Source organism: Balaenoptera ricei, chromosome 20, assembly GCF_028023285.1.
Source record: "Balaenoptera ricei isolate mBalRic1 chromosome 20, mBalRic1.hap2, whole genome shotgun sequence".
Lineage (NCBI taxonomy): Eukaryota > Metazoa > Chordata > Mammalia > Artiodactyla > Balaenopteridae > Balaenoptera > Balaenoptera ricei.
In genome coordinates, this window is record NC_082658.1 from 45,998,731 (window position 1) to 46,023,893 (window position 25,163).

Genomic DNA, 25,163 nt, shown 5'->3' on the forward strand with positions numbered 1-25,163 from the left:
ACCCCCACCCCCTGCTTAGGTGACCCCAGCCAGTCCGGTTGCTAAACCAGTTTACATGCTGATGACTCCAGCTCCAAACTCTCCCCAAATCGCTAGACTCAGAACTTCTGAGAACTTCTTTCTCAGTCTCTACTTGTATGACTAATAAGCATCTCAAACGGGAAAGGAACTCTTGATCATCCCCGTAGGGAGCTAAGTCTTTGCCATCTCAGCAAATGACAAATCTAGACTTCTAGTTGCGTAAGGCAAAAATCTGGGAATCACTCCTGCTTCTGCTGACTTTCACACTCCATGTCCAATCCTTCAGTAGATCACATTGGCTCTATTTCCAAAATACATGTAGAATCTGACCACTTCTAACCAGCTCCATCACCATTATCCTGATCTAACCCATTATTCCTCCCTTGGATTATTGCAATAGCTTCCTAACTGGCTTCTCTGCTTCCACCCTCGCCTCCCCACTGCTCCATTCTCGCCCCGGTAGCAGCCAGAGTGCCCCTTTCCAAGAGTTTTAGTCAAAGCAGATCACTTCTGTGCTCAAAACCCTCCTGTGGCTTCCCAATAGCAGAGTAAAATCCAAACGCCTAAATGTTTCGTAAAAATATTCTGTGATAAACCATAGTGGAAAAGAATATTAAAAAAAGAATGTAAATGTTTTGTAAATCATATATCCAATAAGGGTCTTGTGTATAGAATATATAAAGAACTATTACGGGCTTCCCTGGTGGCGCAGTGGTTAAGAACCTGCCTGCCAATTCAGGGGACACGGGTTCGAGCCTTGGTCAGGGAAGATCCCACATGCTGCGGAGCAACTAAGCCCGTGCGCCTATGAGCCACAATTACTGAAGCCCGTGTGCCTAGAGCCCGTGCTCTGCAACAAGAGAAGCCACCGCAATGAGAAGCCCGCGCACCGCAACGAAGAGTAGCCCCCGCTCACCGCAACTACAGAAAGCCCGTGTGCAGCAACGAGGACCCAACGCAGCCAAAAACAAATAAATAAATAAACAAAAATTAAAAAGAAAAAAGACCACATATTGTATGATTCCATTTGTATGAAATGTCCAGAATATGCAAATCTATAGAGTTAGAAAGTAGATTAGTGGTTGCCTAGGGCTGGGGGAGGGGAGTGGAGTGGAGAACTAGAGCTAACACATGTGGGGTTTCTTTTTAGGGTAATGAAAATGTTCTAAAATTGACTGTGGTGATAGTTGCACAACTCCATGAATATACTGAAAGCTATTACTTACACACTTCAAATGGGTGAATCCAATGGTGTGTGAATTTATATTTCAATAAAGCTGTTTCCAAAGAAAAATCCCAAGTCTTCCTATGGCCTCTGAAGTCTTCCACTATGTGAGCTCATCTCTCTCCATTTTTTTCTTGCTCACTCTGCACCAAGCACTCTGGCCTCCTTCATGTCCTCTAGACTCATCAAATACATTCCCAGCTCAAGCCAGGGCTACGGCTCATGGTTGGGCAGTTTGTGCACTGAACAAAAAGCCCCCGGCTGAAGGTACAAGTGAGAACTGCCATCCAGGCTTCTGCTTGCCTAGACAGGGACCAGGGCTGCACCCTCTCAGAGGGGTCATCTTTTCTAATCAGCACACATGACCATGTTCAGGGCTTCTGTACATACTGTTCCCTCTACTTCAACCCTTCAGCCACAAATCCACATAACTCACATTTATTCAGTTCTCTGCTCAAATGTCATCAGAGAGGCCTCCCCTGACCACCTGTGGTAGCACTTCCCTCTACCCCACGCTCTAACTCTTCACCCTCCTTTATTTTACTTCATATAACTTATTGCCACTGGATAGATTACGTATTGATGTATGTTTTGGTTACACCTGTCTCCATCCACTAGAATGGAAGCCACAGGAGAACAGGAACTTCGTTTAGTTTATTGCTGTATCCCCAGTTCCTGGAATAAGGTCTAGTATAGTAGGTGCTCAATAAATATTTCTTAAGTACATACATAAATGAAGTAAAAATCAAGTGATCATCAAAGGCTTAATCATGGACCAGTCTGAGCCCATTCTAGGTGAAGAGAAGGTGTGGTTTTTAGCAGACTGGATGGATTGTATCACAAGGAAAAGTAGCAGCGTGTGGTACCTAAGTCTCAGTGGCTGAGCTCATACATGAGACCAGGCACTATTGATCAAAATGGACACCTGGGACTTCCCTGGTGGCTCCGTGGATAAGAATCCGCCTGCCAATGCAGGGGACACGGGTTCGAGCCCTGGTCTGGGAAGACCACACATGCCGCGGAGCAACTAAGCCCATGCACCGCAACTACTGAGCCTGCACTCTACAGCCCACAAGCCACAACTACTGAAGCCTACGTGCCACAGTTACTGAAGCCCACGCATCTAGAGCCCGTGCTCCGCCACAAGAGAAGCCACCACAATGAGAAGCCCCCGCACCACAACCAAGTGTAGCCCCCCTTCACCGCAACTAGAGAAAGCCCGCGTGCAGCAATGAAGACCCAACGCAGCCAAAAATTAAAAAAATAAATAAAAATGTAGACCTGAGTGGGGTGAGAGCCAGCGCTCGGGGAGGAGTAAGACAAGACTTACCTCTTCTTTAGTGTAGTACTTCAGGAGGCCTTCTCTTGCCAGGAGGACAAACCTCCTTCTCAGGAACTGTGCGTTGTCCCTTCCTCGCTTCCATAGGAACCCTTCTCGGTTACCTTCCACCAAGGATGAGAAAGAGTGAACACTCACAGCTTCAAGACAAACAAGCAACTCATGAACCCCATACCACATGGTCTCAGGGGTGGAATGAACCTCCCACCCGCTGCTAAAATGTCTAGGATCTAATTTAGCTATTTCAGCTGCAGGACATGGGGGTCCTGTCTGGGGCCAAATTTGCAATGTTGTATGATTTCAGTTGGGCTCCCCTCAACTTTCTTCCTTGGCTGTATCCTAAGAAGACATAGTATACTCTTAAGTGGGCTAAATCCTAAGAAACTGGATTGATTCTGAAGGAGGCCCAACTTCACATTGACATCAGCCTAATGAAACTCTCCAGAGTTTGGGAATAATGAGTGACCTCTGGGCTCCTGCTGGTAGATGAATACTCTGTGCTCCTGGCCACTAGGAGAGCTAAGCACTGGCGGCCTCTGGTCCTCAAAGAGCAGTTTTGTATACTTTGCTCTCTGGGTCAGTGTCAGCTTGGACTCAGAGCAGCAGGGCAGAAACTGCCACAGGTTCAGGGCCACCGATGAGGTTGTGCCCTGCACAAAGGCGGGAAGGGAGGTGAAATCCAGTCCGTGCACCTTCCCAAGGCTTGTGCCACACCAGGGGCTACATTAGCCAGAAGCAGGGTGTCTATTTCTTCCTGGTCTGCCCGGTGGGTGAGTCTTTTTGCAATTTATACTGAAGACTTTATACACCTTGTGGCCCTGCAAGGACCTGAGACGGATGTGTTTCTCGGCCACTCAGACCATAAAACCCCACCAGCCGATGTGTTGCTATTTCAGAGACAGAGGAACCCACACCTTGGCCTCTGTGGCCAGAGCAAGGGTGGCAGGTGTATCTCTGCTGACCTTGTTCCTAATACTCAGGCACTTTGTTTTCTAGAACTCATCAGAACTAGCCCTCAAAAGATGATGAAAATAACTTTACCTGGGGGTGAGATTGTTTTCCCCTCAGCCATAAACTCCTGTCTCTCATACTTTGCTCGAATCCATTGTTCCTTTAAGACCCTAAAAAGAGAGAATGTTTAGTCAGCTGTGTCTGATGCATCCTCTTCCCATGGCAACTTTCTGAGACCCCGCAGCTGAGGATGGGAACATCACAGCAGCTGCCTGGTTGCCTGCTCAGGCTAGCCAGGGATTCTCTGCCTGGGTACTATTAACATTTGGGACCGGGTAATTCTTAGTGGTGGGGGGATGTCTCGTGCTTTGTAGGATGTTTAGCAGTATCTCTGCTAATCCTCCACCCCCTCGATGCCAGTGGCACCCCCTCCCCAGTTGTGACACCCCAAAATGTCTTCAGACATTGCCAGTGTCTCCCCAGGGGGAAATATCTCCCCCAGTGGGCTATATGCACACCACTATACTATTCCAACCTCAGCCTCAGCCCTCTAGGTCAATGAGACAGATAACAGCTCCCCTGGACCATCTACTCTGCCATATCCCACTGCGTGTTCATGAGCTTAAGCCAGGAGAGTCCAAGAGCCTCTTCCTGTGGCCCACCCATGAGATCTGAGCATGCTACACTGGACAGAGCAGTGGTCTTAGGGTCTGACCACCTGGGACCTGGTCTCATTCTACCATTTATCCACTGTGTGACCAAGGGCAAGTTACTTAACTCCTCTGAACTTGGGGAGTATGCCAATAATATGATACCTACCTACCCCCGAGGGTTGTTGAGAGGTTTAAATGCATACAAAGTGGCTTGTACTGTGCAGAGCACATAGTAGGTGCTTAGGTGGGGCCTAAGCAGCTGCTTTGGAGCAACACTGAGCTCAGGTGGGACAGCTCAGGTGGGACTCTGTAGAAAGTATAATAGCTGAAACACATTTGTTCTGCTAAAATACCGGCGGCTTCTTAATCAAGTTAGTCATCACCTGTAGGCTATGAGACCATCAAGTCAAAGGGACAGATCCTAAAGAAAATGTCCCATTTCACAGCTGTGGAAACTGAGTCCCAGAGGGGGCAAGTGACAACCCAAGCTATGAAGGTGGAGAGGGGCTTTCATCAGGTCTGTGTGTTCTCCATGACAGTACCAAATGTTTTCCTGGCTCCACCTGCTGGGCATGTCTGTAGAAGAGACCACCACACAGGAGATGGGGTAGTGGTGGGAGGGGTGGGACCAGGAAATCACCCACTCACATGCAGTCGCTGGCCTTGGGGATATAGTAGAAAGCAGGGACTCTGGCTTCATACTTGGCCTTCACTCGGAGGTTTCCGTTGTGGGTCATAAACTGCAAGACAACAGCAACTTGGGGTAATGTTAGAACTTGAAAAAACGTGAAATGAAACCATGGTCTACCCTGAAGGCCACTGTTCACACTGGCTCCTGGGCTGAGTCAGGAGACACTCCTCCCAGAGTCTGACACATTTCCCCTCCTCCCCGCCATACCACCCAGCTTGGTCATCTGTGCTGCTGGGAAGCCCCAACCTGGAGCAATGAGGTGCTGTAACAACCATGCTTCATACAGGCAGAGCACTTTACAGCTCTCCTGCATTAGTTCATTCGATCCGCTCAACCATTGTAATATTACCATCCCCGTTTTAGAGGTGAGGACACTGAGGCTCAGAGAGGTTAGGTGACTTACCCAAGGTGACAGAGCTAGTCAGTGGAGAGCTGGGATTTGAACCCAGACCTGTCTAACTCCATAGCTCATGTTCTTTCTCCCACCCCCTCCACAGATGGCCAGGACCACCAGCAGCAGTCCCTGCAAGTCCGCAGGAGATAGATGGAGCTGGAGGATGGAAGAAGTTCAGTGCTCGCCCCATAGAGTATGTAGGTCAGGAAGATCACTGGGGGCCTTTGGCACCCAAGAGACCCAGAGGCAGATGTGCCAGGAGTGGCCCTGGCCAACAGCACTCAGTAACAGCAGTGGCATATCTGGGGTGAGGGCATGTGTGGAACAAACATCAGGTTTTTAATCCACATCCCTTGGGCAGTGTGAACCCTATTCTCCCCTTCCCCAGTGGCCACTTGGCTGTGTCGCAGGATTTGCATGGGCTTTGGATCTCAACAGAGCAGGGTTCGTATCCCAGCTGTGCCATTTATTCACTGAGTGACGCTTGGGCAATACTTAAGCCCCTGAGCTTCAGGGATCTCACCCGCAAAGATGAAGAAGATACAACAGGGGAGTGATGAGGCACAAAGAAACGACCCTCAGGTTTAGGTGCTGGTTTCCAGTCTTTCTCCTGCACTAGAATGTAAGCTCCACGTGAGCAGAGACTTTATCTTGTTCACTGCTCTCTCCTATACCCAGCATCTGTAGGCTTACAGTAACGTGTGGAATGAATGAGTAAAGTATCTAGCCCAGTGGTCTAGCACAGTGCATGGCACAGATGGGTATTCAGTAAACATGGGTCTGCTTCCCCAGTAGTCCTCGAAATCCTCAGCTAGCCAGCCCAGTTTAGTACTGCCTGCTCTCTGAAGGTTTTCTGGCCAGAATGGTGTTATCTGGGCTGCAGGTGTCCTCCATCTCTGCAGGTCAGGAGAGAAAAGTGGTCCCCTCCATGGCTAGGGGGACTGCAGGAGGACTATGAACCATGAATCAGGATACTTCTGTTCTAGTCCAGGATTTCAGCTACTGAGAACAGCAGCTGTTAACTGACTATTTACTTTGTACCTGCCTTGAGCCTGCATTTAATCCTTACAGCAGCCCTATGAAGGGGTAGTGGTATCTTTATAATACAGATGTGGAAAGGGTTCACAACTAGCGTTAAATAGCAGGCTCAGGGCCTCATAGCTAGTAAGTAAGCAAGTAATGGAGCTAGGATTTGAACTCAGGGCCTCGTCTAAGGCAAGTCTAATTGGCTCCTTATTGCCCCTCTCTTGGCCTCAGCTTCCTTCCTTGTAGAATGGGAGCGCCCTGACCACTGCCTCCACCCCAGGTCTGCTGTTCCAATGCTCTCCACCTGTGCCCCTTGCTACCTCCACAATACTGTCGTCCCAGAAGTCAAGTCTCACAGATTTCACTTTGCTGATGTCTGGGAAGTTGCGATGGACTCCGGAGCAGTTCAGACAGATGAAGATGCCCAGCTTGTAAGAGGCCCAGTCGGGATCTGCGGGGCAAGAGGACAGGAGGGGAGCTGGGTAAAGAAACCAGGGTTGGGCAGGGGGCGCCGGGAGAGGCAGGGCTTGGCAGTTAGCCTGGGGAGGTGTCCAGCTCAGCCCATGCCTTCTCTCTTAGCCTCCCCGCCTTGGATGAACAAAGATCAGCATGAAAGCCTCTGGTCAGCCCACTGGCCCTGGCGCGGCGGCGGCCAGGATGAAGATCTTGTAAGGAGTCCCGAGGATGGGGGCGAGAGGCTGAGGCGGGCGCGATGTGGAAGTGTCAGGACTCTGAGGAACCTGGAGGAGAGCGCGGAGGGAGGGACCGGCACCGAGGCGCCTGGCTGGGGAGCTGCGGGTGGGGAAGTCGGAGTCAGGGACGCTCGGGGTCCACAGGGTCGGAGTGCTGTGGAGCAGGAACGTGGGAGGACCCCGGGGACGTCCGGGGCGGGTGGGGAAGGGGCACTGGACCATCAGGGCAGAACTGGGTCCGGGGTCTGGGATCCCTGGTGTGTAGGATGTGTGGATCCGAGGGTGTGGGAAGTGGCTGGGTCCGGAATGAAGACGTCAAGGACCGTGGTCCGGGTGGGTAGGGTGTCTGGCAGGGGAGGTGAGTAGAATGGTCAGGGCACCCGGGGCCGGGATCTAGGGTCGAGGTCCAGAGTGGGGAGAACAGGCGCCCCGGCCGGGTTCGAGTGGGAGCGGTACCGGCCGAGGAGAGGGCTGCCGGGGGCCCGGGCCCTAAGGTGATATAAGGGCCACGCGCGGATCCAGCGGGAGTCCTGGACTGGCCCGGACCTGAAGGGAGGGGAGGGGGCCGGCGGGCCGGGGGCCGGTCCCACGTTCCGGACTGCTCGCGCCGCCGCGCCCTTACCCGCCGCCCCGCAGTCGGCGCAGTGCGCGTTGCCAGTGCCCGCCGCCTGCAGCAGCTCCAGCAGCCGCTTCTTGTTGCGCTCGCGGTCGCCCATGGCCGGCCCCGCGGGCTCAGCAGGGCTCAGTCCGGCCGCCCCCCGGCCTCCGGCCGCCCATGGCCAGCGCCTTCGCCCGCAGGTGGAGTGGGACGCAAACCCGGCGCCTCCAGCCCGCCCGCGCCGCCAGTCCCGCCCCCCAGGACTTTAAGCCCCGCCCCTCCTGGACTTTCTGTCCCGCCCCCGGCGCGTCCAGCTCGCGGCCTGCGTTCCTCTCTAAGGCGCACGCCCGCCCGGCAGGGATGCAGCGCAGGGCTTGGAGTCGGTCACCCCGGACCGAGGTCAAATCCTGGCCCGCCACTGGCCAGCGTTGTGACTGTGGACAACCTGGTCAACCTCTCTGGGCCTCAGTTTACACCCCTGTAAAAGAGGAATAAGGGCATATGTCCTTGACAAATTAAAAAGGATCTAACTTCTGTTAAAGCGTTCTCCTGATGTATTATAGATCCTACATCTACTCAGAGACTTAGAGACATTCAAATGCCACCTCCTCAGGAAGCCCTCCTTGATACCTAGCCTGGAGTAATCTCTCCAGCTTCTGGTGTTGCTAGAATACCAACCGTTATAGGATCCATTTCTCCCTTTGGCCCTGAGCATTTTCTACCGATCTTCCATTACAGTTATTTATATATTTATGTTAATTCCTCCTCCACTCCCAACACACACACATGCGCACACTAGATACTTTGATGTCAGAAGATTTACTTCTGTATCCCACACAGCTCCTAGAAAGAGTACGTGCACATTTTTAGAAGTCTAATAAATAGTCGCATGACTGTGTTCCCCAGGAAGTGTGGCTTCATCAATAGGGACACCGCTGGGCATTTCTATCTGTGAAGTTCCATCACCGTGAGGTGTGGGCAGGGCTTAGGTGGTCTTGAATCTGGGCATTTCCTGAATTTCCCCCTCCCCCATGTCTGTCCCTCTTTGACACCATCCTCAGTGACCCACAGACTCCTGGTAAGGCACACACTGTGCACACTTGCCATTCCCTCTGTAGGCAAATATCTGTCATATGCATAAGGCTTAATGCACATCATCTTAGGTTTCCATTCTGGTGGGTTTTAGCTGATCTGCCAGCATCCCCAATTCAACACACATGCATATACACATGCGAACACATAGGGCAGCATGGTATAATGGAATGAATTCAGGAATCCAGACTTTGAATCTTGGCTTCATCACTGACCAGCTGTGTGGCCTTGGGCAAGTTCCTTCACTTCTCTGAGCCTTGGACACCTCATCTGTAAAACGAGGGTCAAGAGATCACCTAATAGGGTCATTGAGATGAGCCAGTACATGGCACACAAAGCCCTCAAAACACAGTGGCTCCCTTGCTTCCCCTGCTCCTCTGGTCAGCTCATGGGATCATCCGTTGGAATGCTCTGTGTCATTTCCCAGCTTCCCCAGGGTGGAGGAGGTCAAGCCTCCAGGCCCTGGGGGAAGGGGACATTACCAAGAGTAAGCAGCCAGGAGGGTCTTGACTGTGGGGGTGAGGCCTAGCCTAGGAACCTCTCCAGAGGGACCAGGGAGAGAGCCTGGAGACGGGTCAGAGGGCATGGGGTTGTTTACCAAACAGGCCGAAAGATGATTCATTTCCGCTGCTTTAGATGAAAAAAGGGACAGAAATAAATCTCCCAGGAGAAATCTGGGAAAGGCAACCTAAGGTATGAAGGCAAGGCGAGGGGAGAAGTGGGGGACGAAGAGGGGACAGGCAAAGGACATCATTTCTCCGCTGCCAGGGCAGAACAGTGATGTTGGGGAGCTTCTTGGGTGCCTTTGCCCCGCTGAGCTGCTCTCTTTGCACCTTGAGATTCTGCGTCCCCTCCCTGGAGGTCCCACAAAAGCTAACCCAAGGGAAAATATATCATCTCCTTCAAGGTGAGAAGCAAGAGATTGAGAGGTTCCTTTAGTTTCTTCTCTTCCCATCCTTATTTCTGGAAGTTTCCATTTAATTCTTTTCAAGGGACTTCCCTGGCAGTGTGGTGGTTAAAACTCTGCACTTCCACTGCAGAGGGCGCAGGTTCGATCCCTGGTTGGAGAACTATGATCCAACACGCCGCGGTGTGGCCAAAAAAATAAATAACTGAAACTAAAAACAAAACAAACAAACAAACAAAAAACACCAGAATCTCAAGCCTCAAGGTTTGCCAAAAACAAGCAAAAGAAACAAAAACAAACAAAAAGTGGTACTGTTAAACTTTGTTGGTGATGGGTTTCTTTCTTTTTTTTTAAATTTATTTATTATTTAATTTTTGGCTGCGTTGGGTCTTCGTTGTTGCATGCGGGCTTTCTCTAGTTGCCGCGAGCCGGAGCACCTCTTCGTTGCAGTGCGCGGGCTTCTCATTGCGGTGGCTTCTCTTGTTGCCGAGCACGGGCTCTAGGCACGCGGGCTTCAGTAGTTGCGGCACGTGGGCTCAGTAGTTGTGGTGCACGGGCTTAGTTGCTCCGTGGCATGTGGGATCTTCCTGGACCCGGGCTCGAACCTGTGGCTCCTGCATTGGCAGGGGGATTCTTAACCACTGAGTTACCAGGGAAGTCCCCATGGTGATGGGTTTCTTTCATTCCTTCTTTCTTTCTTTGGGGAGAGGGGAGAGAGAGAGGGATGATGCTAACTAACAAGTATTGAGTGTTTTTACAGAGACTTTCACACCATTTGATCACACTTGAGTTCCATGACAGCCCTCTGAGAGCAGCCTGTTATCCTCATGGAGGATGAGAGGTTAAGGTCCCCAAAGTCATAGCCAAGCAAAGGTGGGAACAGGGGCCTACATCCAGGTCTCCTATTGTGGTGTCTGGCAAACCCCACAGGACAAGGCTGCTCTCCCTTTAGTCCTCCTCCCATAACTGGATTTTTTTTTCACTTTTAAAAACATTGTGGCAAAATCTCTATAACATAAAATCGGCCATTTAGGGACTTCCCTGGGAGCTCAGTGGTTAAGAATCCGCCTGCCAATGCAGGGGTCACGGGTTCAAGCCCAGGTCCGGGAAGATCCCCCATGCCGCGGAGCAACTAAGCCCGAGTGCCACAACTACTGAGCCTGCATTCCAGAGCCCTCGAGCCACAACTACTGAAGCCCGCGTGCCTAGAGCCCATGCTCTGCAACAAGTGAAGCCACTGCAATGAGAAGCCCGCGCACAACAACGAAGACCCAACGCAGCCAAAAAATAAATAAATAAATAAATTTTAAAATTAAAAAAATAAATAAATAAAATTGGCCATTCTAACCATTTTAAAGTGCACAATTCAGTGGCATTCATTACATTCAGAATGCTGTGCAACCATCATCACTATTTATTTCCAAACCTTTTTCATTGCCACAAAGAGAGACTCTGTAGCCCCCTCGTGGGGACTGGACATGATCAAAGTCTAGCTCAGCTCTGTATTTGGGAACCAGAAGCTGCTTCTAAGGGAAGAACTCTGTGCCAAAGGATGTCTTGACCCAGCGGACACCGAGTACTGGGATCGGGCAGAGGCAGCCTCCCTCGTGGGCTCAGTCCATACAGCAGCTGCTGGGGTGAGGGGGCAGTCGGGCCCTGGGACAGAGTGTCCTCTGTAAATAGAGCTCCCAGGATCCCTCAGAGCACAAACATCAGCCCTGCTCCCGGGGTCACTGTCTCTGTCGAGTTGAGCCCAGCCACAGCAGGACTAGAAGAAAACCTTCAACCACATTCCCAGCTCTGGACTGGGCTCAAGATCCCCACAGAATAGACCACAACCCCTTGGAAATTTTAAATAATTACGTTTATTAGTTACAGAATTTTAAAAACTATTATTATAGGAAATTTGGAAAATACAGTAAAGAAGAAAGAAAACACCACCCACAGTTATGGCTACCATTTATTCAGGGATTGCTGTATGTCAGGCCCCTTATGGACATTATTCCATTTGCTCTTCAATAAAACCCTGAGGTGTAGATTATTTTTATGCCCATTTTACAGATGAGGCAACTGAGGCCCCGAGAGAGAATCTAAGTGAATTTGTCCACAGTTACACAACTGAGATGATACATACTGGATGATACAGAGTACTGGAGCTGGGATTCAAACCCAAGTTCATCTTGAGCCCTTTTCAACAAAATATTATGTTGAAATGTATAAAGTTGACTTACAAAAGTAGTAATGTCATGCAGTTCAACCTAATGGTGTTTTTTTTTTTTAATGGTCCTACCACTAATATTGATTAATATTTCATAAATTTCCTTCTGGTCTTTTATACATCTTTTGATCATTGGGACCATATTTTTCATACAATTTTATACCCTTTTAAAAATTTTTTGGGGGCTTCCCTGGTGGCGCAGTGGTTGAGAATCTGCCTGCCAATGCAGGGGATACGGGTTCAAGCCCTGGTCTGGGAAGATCCCACATGCCGCGGAGCAACTAGGCCCGTGAGCCACAACTACTGAGCCTGCGCGTCTGGAGCCTGTGCTCCGCAACAGGAGAGGCCGCGATAGTGAGAGGCCCGCGCACCGCGATGAAGAGTGGCCCCCGCTTGCCACAACTAGAGAAAGCCCTCGCATAGAAACGAAGACCCAACACAGTCAAAAATAAATATAAATAAATAAATAAATAAAAATTAAAAAAAAATTCAAAACAAGAATATTTTTTAAAAAATTTCTTTACATTATATTTCTTATCATATTACTATAGATGCTTCATGACATCATTTTTTTAAACATCTTTATTGGAGTATAATTGCTTTACAATGTTGTGTTAGTTTCTGCTATGTAACAAAGTGAATCAGCTATATGTATACATATATCCCCATATCCCCTCCCTCTTGCATCTCCCTCCCACCCTCCCTATCCCACCCCTCTAGGTGGTCACAAGCACCGAGCTAATCTCCCTGTGCTATGTAGCTGCTTCCCACTAGCTATCTATTTTACATTTGGTAGTGTATATATGTCAATGCTACTCTCTCACTTCGTCGCAGCTTACCCTTCCCCTTCCCCGTGTCCTCAAGTCCATTCTCTACGCATGACATCATTTTAATAGCTATGTAATTGTCCATGCGGGTATATATATTTCTTTGTTGTTGGATACATAGATGGTGACTGATTTTTCACTGTTATACATAACATCGTAGTGAGTAACTTTGTGCCCAAACCCTTTTCCCTCTTTAACACTGTATTTTCCCTCCTTAACACTGAATTTTCCCTCTTTAACACAGTATTTTCCCTCTTTAACACTGTATTTTCAAGCACCACAATCTACTGTAGTTGGTCTCCCTCACTCATCTAAGCTTCGTGAAGACAGGGCCAGGTCAGTGTGTCCTCCGTTTTATCCCCGGCAACTGTCTGCAACAACACAGGGATTCGATAAATATGTTTGAAATAAATGAAGAAATGAGTGGGGGTAAAAAATAATAAACAATAAATGAGACGACTTGAGGTCACAAAAGTGTTTTCCTTTCTTTTAAAAAAATTTTAAAAAAATTTTTATTGGAGTATAGCTGATTTACAATGTTGTGTTAGTTTCAGTTGTACAGCAAAGTGAATCAGTTATACGTATACATACATCCACTCTTTTTTTAGATTCTTTTCCCCTATAGGCCATTACAGAGTATTGAGTTCCCTGTTCTATACAGTAGGTTCTTATTAGTTATCTATTTTATATATGTAGTGTGTGTATGTCAATCCCAATCTCCCAGTTTATCCCTCCCCGCCTTATCCCCTGGTAACCATAAGTTTGTTTTCTACATCAGTGACTCTACTTCTGTTTTGTAAATAAGTTCATTTATATGATTTTTTTAGATTCCACATATAAGCGATATCATATGATATTTGTCTTTCGGTGTCTATGTCTTACTTCACTCAGTATGACAATCTCTAAGCCCATCCATGTTCCTGCAAATGGCATTATTTTGTTCTTTTTTACATCTGAGTAATATTCCATTGCATATATGTGCCACATCTTCTTTATCCATTCCTCTGTTGATGGACATTTAGGTTGCTCTTTTTAAAAATTTTTTTAAAAATTGAAGTACAGTTGGTTTACAATATCGTGTTAGTTTCAGGTGTACAGCACAGCAATTCATTTATACATATATGTAAGTAAATATATATATATGTTCTTTTTCAGATTCTTTTCCCTTATAAGTTATTACAAAATATTGAATATAGTTCCTGTGCTATGCAGTAGGTCCTTGTTGGAAGTGTTTTCCTTTCTGAAGGAAAGAAATAACGGGCAGGCATGTGTAACAGGGGAAGCTCAAACAGTCATGCAGAAGAATCTGATGGAATTAACCTATTTGTCTATTTATTTATTTAAAAGTTTTATTATGTATTTATTTATTTATTTTATTTTTGGCCCCTTTAGGTCTTTGTTGCTGCATGCGGGCTTTCTCTAGCTGCGTCAAGCAGGGGCTACTCTTCATTGAAGTGCATGGGCTTCTCGTTGCAGTGGCTTCTCTTGTTGTGGAGCAGGGGCTCCTCTTGTTGTGGGGCAGGGGGGTCTAGGCGCGAGGGCTCAGTAGTTGTGGCACACGGACTTAGTTGCTCCGCGGCATGTGGGATCTTCCCAGACCAGGGATCAAACCCGTGTCTCCTGCATTGGCAGGTGGATTCTTAACCACTGTGCCACCAGGGAAGTCTCCCAGTGGTGTCTTTTAGTGAGTAGATGTTCTTAACTTAAATGAGATCCAATTTATTCATTTTGTTTTTCCTTTACGGTTAATGCTTTTCATTTCCTATTTTAGAAATATTTGCCTATGTCAAGATCATGAAGTTATGGAGCATGAATTTTTAATAATTTTCCTGAAGAAAATTAACCTTTGGAATATTATACATGCGATCATTCATTAATTTTTTTAACAATCACTTAATGAATCCCTATGTGTGCCAGGTGATGTGCTGGGTATTATAAGGGATATAATTATGGCTTGAATCCCTCTTGCACTCTAGACGGATCTAAAGTGGCTCGGAGAGGTGATGTCACTTGCCCCAGTTCACACTGCTGCTTTGCTGGGTTAAAACAGGGTTAAAACACAGGACTGACTGATTCCAGAGTCTGAGCATACCATGAGCTCCTCTGTCTCCAGGACTGTTGAGCCACCAGGAATGGATTTTTGACATATTCTAGTTGGTAGTTTCCAGGTCACCTTGGGAAAATGTAGAGTCAAATAAGGAGACAAAAACACACGGTCAAAAGCAAAAAAAACCCCCAAAACCTTACAGTTCACGTTTGCCTGTACTATGAGGGAGATGTGAGTCACGTGCTTGAGAGAAGGGAGAGGATGCCTTTGGCTCAGGATAATGGAAGGCTTCTCAGTGTACCCTTGTTGGCCCTGAAAAGGTGAGAAGAATTCAGGTCATTTTAGGGACAGAGCATCCTAGGGAAAGGGACCAGCAGGCACAAAGGCGCAGAGGAGAGATGCCCAGAACATCTCCTGAGTGAGTATCTTAATCAGGAAGTGATCAGCTCCAAGTAACAGAATACTGATCGAAAGTGCCTTAAACAAGGTCAGTTATTCCCTCACTGAACCATAAGTCTGCAGGTAGGTGGTTTCAAGGGTTTGTCCCGCAGCTAAACAATGTTATCAAGGCCTGTTCTTCTAGCCCTTGTCAGCATTGCCTGTCCACTGGAGAGACAGCTGCTCCTCTGAGTTCATCCTCCCACCACCAGAGCCACAAGAAGAAAAGGGAGGTGCCCGCTTCCCCTCCCACACCCCCTCCCACTCTTGATCAGGGTATAAAATCTTTCCCACTTAGGTCCCAAACAGAACCACACCTACTTTTTTTTTTTTTTTTTGCCAGTGCTCCGCTTGTGTGCGGGATCTTAGTTTCCCAGACCGCCAGGGAATTCCCGCACACCCACTCTTATCTTAATCTTTAGTAAAGGGAAATAGGATTCCCATAACTGGTTCACCTTCCCGGACATCGCCACTGGCAGGGATCTGTTAGGAAGGAGGAGAGGCAGCATGTGGGTGCCTGGCGGTGAGCGGACAGAAACAGCTGGAAGAGCAAGGTGAGGCCAGAGTTGGAGGTTTAGTCAGCACTGGGGCCAGGACAGGGAGGGTGTGTGTAAGGACAGGGACGGGGTTAGGCTGACGGAAAGCTGAGAAATCAGGTGGTGCGGGGTTATTGCAGGAGCCCAATGGAGACAATGAGGCTCTGACTGAAGTGGCCACAGGGAGAGGTAAAAAGATGTTTTGCAGGTAAGGCTGATAGAATTTCATGTGTTTTAAACTGCAAGATGCCACACAGTAGTGAGTCATGAAATTAATATCAATTTAGTGGTTCCAATTAACCCACTTTTTTTTTTTTTGAATCTTGTCCCCCCCTCAGTATTCTACATGTCTTTTGTCTCTTTTTTAACTTGACTTTGTCCTGTTTCCTTTTAAATCTCTCTGAACATTGCTTCTCCGTCTTTTGGGGCATCCTCTACTCGCACCCAATGCTCGTGCTCCCAGGGTTCTCTCCTGGACTCCCTGTGCTTTCCTCACACCGTCCCTCTCCCTGGCTCAGCCAGGCATTCTCCCGGGATAAAGTGCCATTTCCTTATGGCACAGCCTAGTCCTCTCCCTTACATATCTAACCATCTACTGGACATCTCCACCCAATGTCCTGTGGGTTAAAGACAGATCAGTGTTAAAAAAAAAACAAACAGATCAGTGTTTTTTAAAAATTGAAATACACACACACAAACTGAAATACAGTAGAAAATGTCAAGGTGCATCCTATGTAAAAACACAAATATTTTCTTTCTCGCTCTTTCTTAAAATTTTTAAAAATTTATGTATTTGTGTTGTTTTGTTTTGGCTGTGTTGGGTCTTCATTGCTGTGCGCGGCTTCCTCTAGTTGCGGCGAGCGGGGGCTACCCTTCCTTGCAGTGCGCAGACTTCTCATTGCGGTGGCTTCTCTTGTTGCAGAGCTCGGGCTCTAGGCATGCAGGTTTCAGTAGTTGCAGCACGTGGGCTCCGTAGTTGTAGCTCATGGGCTCTAGAGCGCAGGATCAGTAGTTGTGGCGCATGGGCTTAGTTGCTCCACGGCATGCGGGATCTTCCTGGGCCAGGTCTCGAACCCGTGTCCCATTGGCAGGCAGATTCTTAACCACTGCACCACCAGGGAAGCCCCTGTCTCTTTTTTTAAATAGACGTATAGTTGATTTACTAAGCTGTGTTAGTTTCAGGCGTACAGCAAAGTGATTCAGTTAAAATATATATGTTCTTTTTCAGATTCTTTTCCATTATAGGTTATTACAAAATACTGAGTATAGTTCCCTGTGCTATACAGTAGGTCCTTGTTGGTACAAGTATTTTTAAATGAAGCTTTTGTTTCACACGTACATCATCAATGTGTCCTGGGTCACGTTCAAAAAAGTTTTGAAAACATAGGAACTAGATAACGGGCTAGATGCAGGCATGGGAAGGGCCAGGGCCATCTGCATCTGGGCAGCAAAAACAGGGAAGTGAGGAGCTGGTTTCTGGGAAGATGATGACTTTCATTTTGAACCCACTGGTTCTGATTTACAGTAAATCACGCATAGTGGTTGCCTCTTACTACTTCCAGGCTCTTGTCAAAGTAATTCTGAATGAATGCTCTGAGGAATGAGGGAGTTTCCCCTCAAGGTCATTAATAATCAGCTCCAAAGAAGAGCTGAAACTTTAATAGGGGAAGTAACATTTACTGCACACTTATTCTATGCCAGGCTCTCTGCATCCAGTCTCTAACGAGAAATCCTCTCAGCAGGATTTCCTGGCGGTGTGAGGCAGGTACCATTACCTCCACTTCACAAATGAGGAAGCTGAGGTTCAGAGGGGATGAGAAACTGTCTAAGGCTGTGCAGGTAGCAAGTCATTTGTTATATCTTGCCAGTGAACCACAGCATCTCAGAAAGCATCAATCACCAGCGTTCCTTATGGCCTCGTGTATTGGTTTTCTAGGGCTGCTGTAACAAATCACCACAAACTGGGCAGCTTAAAACAACAGAAATGTATTCTCTCACAGTTCTGGAGCCCAGAAGCCTGAAATCAAGATGCAAGCAGGGTTGGTTCCTTCTGCAGGCAAATCTGTACCATGCCTGTCTCCCAGCTTGTGGTGTGTGTGACCTGCTGATGATCCTTGGCCTTGGCTTGTGGATGCATCATTCTAAGCTCCGCCTCCATTTTCACCTGCATTCACAGGGTCGTCTTCTTATAAGGACACCAGTCATATCGGATTAGCTGCCCCCCACCCCCTGTAGTGTGACGGGATTTTAATCTTAACTGATTATGTTTGCAATGACCCTCTTTCCAAATAAGGCCACAATCTTTTTTGAGGGATACATTTCAACTCATTAACACCTCATTAAGTGGAATAAACCTTGGAGTTAAAAGGAAATTATTTCCCATTGATTTGGAGAATTTTGCACAAAAAGTTGGCTTTATTTTGTGTTGGATTCCTAAGTTCCGCAGAAATTGGCAAGAATCCTAGAATTCTCATGAGTACTTATAACTGGCCACATCTCCACCACCTCCAGGACAGTAGCTACACAGACACTGCTGCCTCATAAAAATGCAAACACACCATCTTTCCCTCCCAAAGCCACCGCCCTCCTGACTTCCCTGTTTTTCACAAAATTAGCTAAAGTCGTCCCATCTTTCCTGAAAGAACCCAGAGTCAGCAACAGAGACATCAGTGGTTTAATGGATAAGGGATCTTACACATTTGAAGCAAAAGGGTTCTGGAGCGGCACCACATGGTGCAGGGCAAGACATGGTAGCAGTCTTCATTGGGTGTGTGTGGGGGGGGAGAGGTCACCAGTTACAGAGGGAAATGACGTCAGATGGGTACATTGGTTACCAGGGAAACCAGCAGAGGAGCACAGCCCCTCACTGCCCCTTTGATAAACTATCCCAGTGGAGATGTTTTGGGCTATAGATTAGAAAAATCACTAGCTGGGGCTGGGGGCAAGTACAAAGGCATTTACTGATTAGGCTCTATGATTAGGAGCGAAGGTCAGCCACCTGAGTAGGGTGTAGGAGAAGCAGGGACTGTTCCAGCAGGGGATATACAGAGAGCAAGAGAACAGTCATCCTGAGTGGCCTGATCACACAACCTCCCAGGTTCAGTTCCTTATGGTTGCCTGTCCCTTGAGAAGATACACTAGCTTCCAAATACACTTTGCTACCAGGCTCTTTACCTCCAATCCGGCCTCACACTTCGGCATATGCCCCAGTTTTTAGAAACACACCTCAGATCTGACTCTACAAAAGCCCCGGTGGTTTCCAGTTACCTCGTGGAACTATTCAGCTGCTCCATTCTGCATTCGAGGCCCAGCCAAATTTGGAGCCAGCCTCAGCTCTCTCCATCCCTTCCAAATAGGATACTTTCGAGGCCCAGTGTCAAAGCCACCTCCTCCCACCTCTCCCTTCCTTGAAGGCTGTCTTCACACAGTTCCCCCCTTGAGCTCCTGAAACACCACCTCGCATCTGTCCCAGTTATTCCATTTTACCTGGTGATTTGGTTATGTATGTTCCTGCCTACACTCCCCCACCAGACTCTAGGAAGGGCCCCAATAGGAGCTCATCAATCTGTATGCCTAGATAATAAACCCAGAGAGTCTCCCCAAAGGAGGGATCTTGCCAACTACAGGCTAAAACCCGCCCAGGCGTTCTCTTCCCAGACATTCTGCTCACCGGCAGTCAGGGGCCGGAGAGGGCGAGGCCGTTTCCCGGATGCAGTGGAAGGAGCCTGCGGCGCACCCGGGGGCTCCGGATCCCGGCACAATCCCGGCCGGCGTCTGCCAAGAGGCGCAGCGGAGCGCCTGCCCATAGCCCAGCGGGAACCAGCTCGGGCCGGCCGGAACGCCGCTTCCGCTGGAACCTTTCTACTGAAAGGCCGGGCGCTTTTGGGCGAGGCACGCAGGAACCGGAAGTTAGTGGAGGAAGACGGGCGCGGGAACCTACTGCTTTAACGTGGAAGATGAACATCCTTAGTCTCCTCTTGGCGGGAGGTAGGGTGCCTGCAATACTAGGTGAATCTCCCGTCTGACATTAGCCCCTGGTCCTGGAGTATTTCCCCCTTGGGTTCCGTGTCTTGGAGTCCCCGCTGAGTTGGCGGGGCGGTTCTGGTCGCCGAGCCTAGGAGCGATTGTGCTTTCTTCCCTGGGTTAGGGGTCCACGAGCGACTCCTCGGACTGGGCCGAGGGCGGAGGGTTCAGAGTCTAACGGCTGCTTGCTTGCTTCTGGATGCGTTATTGTCCTGTGGCCGCAATGTCAAAGTTTCCATTGGTTTTACAAAGTTGCTCCTTATATGGTTTTTCTTCTTTGTAGAAATATAGTCATGGTAGAAATCTTGAAAAGTGTACAAAAGAAAATAAAAACCGCCCTTAAATCTACCACTCAGCTAAAACATTTATTATAAACGTATAAAATTTGGTGGTTTTTCTCTTTTTTTGGCTGCGCCATGTGGCTTGCGGGATCTTAGTTCCCCCACCAGGGATTGAACCCTGGCCCTGGCAGTGAAAGCACCAAGTCCTAAACCACTGGACTGCCAGAGAATTCCCTAAAATTTAGTTTTATTTAGTTCCACTGGATGAGAAAGAAACTATTGAAGATAAATATTGTTAAAAAGATCTATTAATTGGAAAAAGATTTCTCTAAGGTTAAAAGTTTCAAAAACGTTAAGCAGTTGAAATCATTTTTTTAAATACATGCTTCTTTATGGACATAAAATAAGATTTCTAGGTAGTAAAACCTAGGCGTTATCCATAAAAATCAGAAGATATCTCTTATAGATATGATCCGCTAGTTCTTTCTTTTTGGTTGCGTTGGGTCTTCGTTGCTGCACGTGGGCTTTCTCTAGCTGCAGCGAGCGGGGGCTACTCTCTGTTGCTGTGCCTGGGCTTCTCATTGTGGCGGCTTCTCTTGTTGCGGAGCACGGGCTCTAGGCACGCGGGCTTCAGTAGTTGTGGCACGCAGCCTCAGTAGTTGTGGCTCGCGGGCTCTAGAGCGCAAGCTCAGTAGCTGTGGCGCACAGGCCTAGTTGCTCCGCGGCATGTGGGATCTCCCGGACCAGGGCTCGAACCCGTGTCCCCTGCATTGGCAGGCGGATTCTTAACCACTGCGCCATCAGGGAAACCCCACTAGTTGTTAAATTATAGGAAAGTTAATGTCACTTTGCAAAGGCTCTGGTTAGGCCACAACTAATGCTAAAAGGAACTAAGACGTCTCAACTTACATTTTCCTAAAATTTCCTTTTAGGGAGGTGGAGATGTTTTCCAGTTCCATTAGGGTCCTCCTTATTCCAGGCCCTACATAATTCCTGCTGTCGGAAAAAATCCACTGCACCAAAGAAAATTATTCCCCATGTTGATTTTTCTGATGAAAACGCAAAGGAGTCTGGAAAGGCACTTGACAAGCTCTTCTCTTCAGAACAGCAGGCTTCCATCTTGCATGTGTTGAATACAGCGTCTAATAAAGAACTTGAAGCTTTCACATTGCTCCGTGGAAAAAAGTCCCTCAGCATTGTAGAGCACAGAGAAAAGTTTGGGCCATTTCAGAATTTGGAGAGTTTAATGAATGTGCCCTTGTTCCAGTATAAAACCACCATTCAAGTTTGTAACTCCATTCTTAATCCAGAGACTGGAGGGAAAAAAAGGAAGTTACAGGAAAATCGTCTCTTGAGAAAGCTCATCAAACCAGAAATAGGAAGAGAGAGACTTAAGGTATACTTTTTTTCTTAATGCGTCTTATACTGCCTAAATATTTGGGAACCAAAGCACTATTCTGAGCACCAAGACGGGGTTCTTCAGGCATATTATAGTTTAGTTGGTGGGCCCAGAGATACACATATAAATAGATAATCTATTATATGGTTATTTTCAAAGTATGAGATGTACAGGTAGTAAATTGGCAATTTAGAGGAGAGAACTGTGCATTGGGGAATGTTTACTAGAAGAACTCAGCCTGGATCATGGAGAGAGAACTAGGCTAGCGGGAAGAGGAAGGCATTCTAGGAAGAAAGGACAGTTGATGTAGAGAAGTAGGTCTGGGCAAGACTTATTTAGGAGGAATGTTGAGAAGATATATGGCTGTTTTCCTAGCCTCCTCCTTCATCTCACATGTTCATTCTACTCCTATTACTTCTGATCTGTTTCTTGTGCTTCTTCACTGTGACCTAGATTCTTAATACTTTGTTGTGCAACAGGCACCTAACACAAATCCCCACCTCTAGTCTATAGACGCCTCCCGTCCACCTTCCACACAGCTGTCCATGTTCTTTCTGAAATGTATATCTCATGTTACACCTGAATGTTATATGCTTTGGTGGCTCCCTGTAGCTCTCAGGATAAAGGAAGTTACTTTTTGCAGAAATCTGCCTACCCTTCTGCCCTTTTCCCACTTGCACTCTTTATTCCACTGCCTGAGTGAGAGGTGTCAGCCTGTATTTGCAGACATCTGGGCAAATAACTCCCCGTTTACCACTTTACTCATTCTCCTAGTCCTCCAGTAAGTCTTCCTGACCATTTCTCCTCTCTACAGTGTAACTTGTATGGTGGCATTTCTTATAATATATGGTTATGTCCCTTGTTTCCCAGTATCTGGCACATTCCCCAGCAACATTTGAATATTTGAATGCCTACTTTGAGCTAGGTGCTGAGAACAAGTAAAAGTTCTGTTCAACAAGTAAAAGACTGCTACTGGTTACCTTTTAATAATAATTACTCTTTAACAATTCTTAGTTCATAAACTGTAAATATACTTCTATTACATAATTTGGATTTCTGAGTTTGTATCTTAAATTTTATATGTTAAAATGTTTACACTTGTAATTAAACCAGCCTTTTTTGTTTTAGGCGATTAATAGTATTGTATCCATTGTTTCTGGTACTCGAAGAATTGCCTGGGCTCACCTTGATCGTCAATTGGCAGTGCTGGACTGGCAGCAAACTGAATATTGCCGATTGATGAAAGGAACGTACCTATCATCTGCCTACTTAGAAGAGGTAAGGCAGTTGCACCTCCAAAGCCCTACCTGCTAGAGCTTCTTGTGTCGTCTTTTAGTCCTAAAAGGAATGAAATAAGATAGTAAGGATGGGTTTTCTTTTGGTACTTATTATTCACCCATTCCTATGTTTTCCATCACTTACGATTTTTTAAAAATTGAATCATTTATTTCAAGAAATGCCTTATGAATCAAAGGCAGATCCTGAGAAAATCAGTGGTAAAGTATATTACTCTAAATGTTAAGAAACTTCATTACCATATTTATAAAGCTTACTCTTCAAACGCTATTACTTATTGTCTCATTTAGTCTTCAAAACCTGGTGAGATGGGCAGTAATGATCATCCTGATTATATCTATGAAAACTGGTTCAATCAAGTATATGATGTGATTAGTCAGTTGCACAGGTGATTGATTCTAGGCTAGTTATTCCAACCATATACTCTACCCTAGAATTTTTTAAAAGCTAAATAAGACAATTTTGTCTAATCTTAAAGCCAATATAGTTTTTAGGAATTATGAAGCCCATTGTACAGATGAAGAAACTAGTAATTAGGAGGATTAACTGACTTGTCTTAGCTCAGCTTGTTCCTGCTAGAAAGAACTTGGCTGTCCTGAACCCTTCATAAAGTGCTTTTTCAATTACTTCAGAATTGTCAGTAGCAATATTATGTAAGTTATATATTTAAAAAATAGAAGTGGGACAGAGAGGGGGCCCAAACAATAAAACTTAATGAATTATTTCTGTTCACTTATTTTATCTTCCCTCCTTCTCCCCCCCCGGCACCCCCCCCCCCACCAAAAAAAAGATTTCTTCAGTTGTTTCAAAGATGCCTAAAGCCGACTTCTATGTTCTGGAGAAAACAGGACCTTCATTTCAGAACTCATCTCTGTTTCCTATACTATTACATTTCCACATCATGGAAGCCATGCTGTATGCCTTGCTGAATACGACTTTTACCCGGGATGGCCGTCATCAGGTGCTGAGCATGAATCGAAACGCAGTGGGGAAGCACTTTGAACTGATGATTGGTGACACACGGACTAGTGGAAAAGAGGTAGTGAAGCAGCTCCTCTCAGAGTCTGTACTGAAAGAAGAGCCTCGGGTATTCTTCCCACCAGATAAGATAGTCCGCTACAGACAGATGTTTTCATCTACTGAACAATACAGGGTAGAAGAGTTATATGATTCATTATTACAAGCTATTGCCTTCTATGAACTGGCAGTTTTTAATACTGAATCTTAAAATTCTGAGGTTAGTATGTTACATGTTCTTAATATCATATTAATTTATATTTATTAGCTCTGAAGTTGTAAAACCAACTGTTTTGAACATCCATGTTAATGGAGAAGAAAACATAAGTTTGAGTGTATTTAGATGTTTAAAGTCAGACTTTTGGCTACTGAATGGTTTACACAATAATAAACCAAGGCTAAATCAATAAATATGAGATTCTGTGCCTTTTGGGTTTAAGCGTTAGAAAATAAGATGTTCCCTAAACATCCAAAACAAGAAACAAAGTTATCTTCCTTAAAAGGCAAATGCCATCTATACTAAAGGATTTGCATTATTATCATACTGTTAAAATAGGGAATAATGAATTTTCTGGATGGTGCTCACCGTGGGAATAAAGCTAAATATAATTGATAACACAACTTGTGGAATCCTCCTCTTACTCTGAAAGTACAATGTGGTTTGATGCACTGCCTCCAGAAGGGAGTTTTCATCAGCTCAATCTATTAAGCCCAAAACAAACAAGCTTTGTTTAATAAGCTCATTTTTTTTTTTTTGGCTGTACCACGCAGCATGCAGGATCTTAGTTCCCCAACCAGGGATCGAACCTGTGCCCCCTACAGTGGAAGCATGGAGTCTTAACCACTGGACTGCCAGGGAAGCCCAATAGGCTCATTTTTTTTTTTTTTTACATTATTTATTTGGTTGCGCCGGGTCTTAGTTGCAGCATGTGGGCTCCTTAGTTGTGGCATGTGAACTCTCAGTTGCAGCATGCATATGGGATCTAGTTCCCTGACCAGGGATCGAACCCAGGCCCCCTCCACTGGGAGTGCGGAGTCTTAAGCACTGTGCCACCAGGGAAGTCCCTAGGCTCATTTTTAAACTTTGAAATATTTTACTTAACAGACCATCTTTTGAGAAAAGTAGCACTTTTTTCCCCACATCTCTCCATTTCCATTAGACTTGCCTTAGTTCAGGCCCTCATTATATCTCACCTATACTGAACCCAAGTCTCTCTGATGTCAAAGCATTAAGTCTTTTCTTTCCTTTAATCTAAAAGTGAAGTATACTTGTTAGGAAAAAAAAAAATTCAAATAATCAGAAATCTATAAAATACATGGAAGTCCTCCCTTCCAGCACCTCCAACTCCCTAGGCAGTTTGATGTACACTCTAAACTTGTGGCCATGCACATGTAAATCTCTACATATGTGACTGTATACGTGAGCATCTCCACCTCGGAACTGTTGTAGATACCTCCAAGTACACGTCTGAAATCATTCTCTTTCCTCCTG

The 25,163-nt window shown here is 46.6% G+C and overlaps 2 protein-coding genes across 6 annotated transcripts in view; one reads left to right on the forward strand and one right to left on the reverse strand.

Annotated features, from left to right (window-relative positions):
* The window catches only part of ADAP2 (ArfGAP with dual PH domains 2), a 41,046-nt gene extending 21,523 nt beyond the window's left edge, over positions 1–19,523 (reverse strand). For 2 of the 4 annotated variants that reach the window (XM_059908762.1, XM_059908761.1), the window contains exons 1-5: positions 7,615–7,779; positions 6,621–6,751; positions 4,838–4,929; positions 3,627–3,706; positions 2,577–2,689 (exon numbers count right to left, since the gene is read on the reverse strand). In XM_059908762.1, coding sequence (XP_059764745.1) covers positions 2,577–2,689; positions 3,627–3,706; positions 4,838–4,929; positions 6,621–6,751; positions 7,615–7,708 — 510 coding nt within the window. In that variant the 5' untranslated portion in view covers positions 7,709–7,779. Of the gene's footprint in view, positions 1–2,576; positions 2,690–3,626; positions 3,707–4,837; positions 4,930–6,620; positions 6,752–7,614; positions 7,780–19,325 lie in introns of those variants that run through there. The other 2 variants (XM_059908760.1, XM_059908759.1) reach the window with 2 other exon arrangements.
* A 39-nt stretch (positions 19,524–19,562) lies between these two features.
* On the forward strand, positions 19,563–24,265 carry TEFM (transcription elongation factor, mitochondrial). Of its 2 annotated transcripts, none has more exons than XM_059907430.1 (4): positions 19,563–19,642; positions 20,892–21,355; positions 22,487–22,636; positions 23,445–24,265. In XM_059907430.1, exons 1-4 carry the CDS (start codon positions 19,612–19,614, stop codon positions 23,880–23,882), a joined length of 1,083 nt encoding a protein of 360 aa, XP_059763413.1. In that variant the 5' UTR covers positions 19,563–19,611; the 3' UTR covers positions 23,883–24,265. The 2 variants fall into 2 exon arrangements, with proteins under 2 accessions (XP_059763413.1, XP_059763412.1); XM_059907429.1 differs by having other exon boundaries at positions 19,579–19,663.
* The last annotated feature ends 898 nt before the right edge of the window (positions 24,266–25,163 follow it).

Coding starts and splice junctions, on each gene's coding strand:
- TEFM (XM_059907429.1), top strand. CDS start 19,612: ATGAACATCCTTAGTCTCCTCTTGGCGGGAGGTAGGGTGCCTGCAATA. Junction 19,664..20,891: donor TAGGGTGCCTGCAATACTAG/GTGAATCTCCCG, acceptor ATTTCCTTTTAG/GGAGGTGGAGATGTTTTCCA. Junction 21,356..22,486: donor TAGGAAGAGAGAGACTTAAG/GTATACTTTTTT, acceptor TTTTTGTTTTAG/GCGATTAATAGTATTGTATC.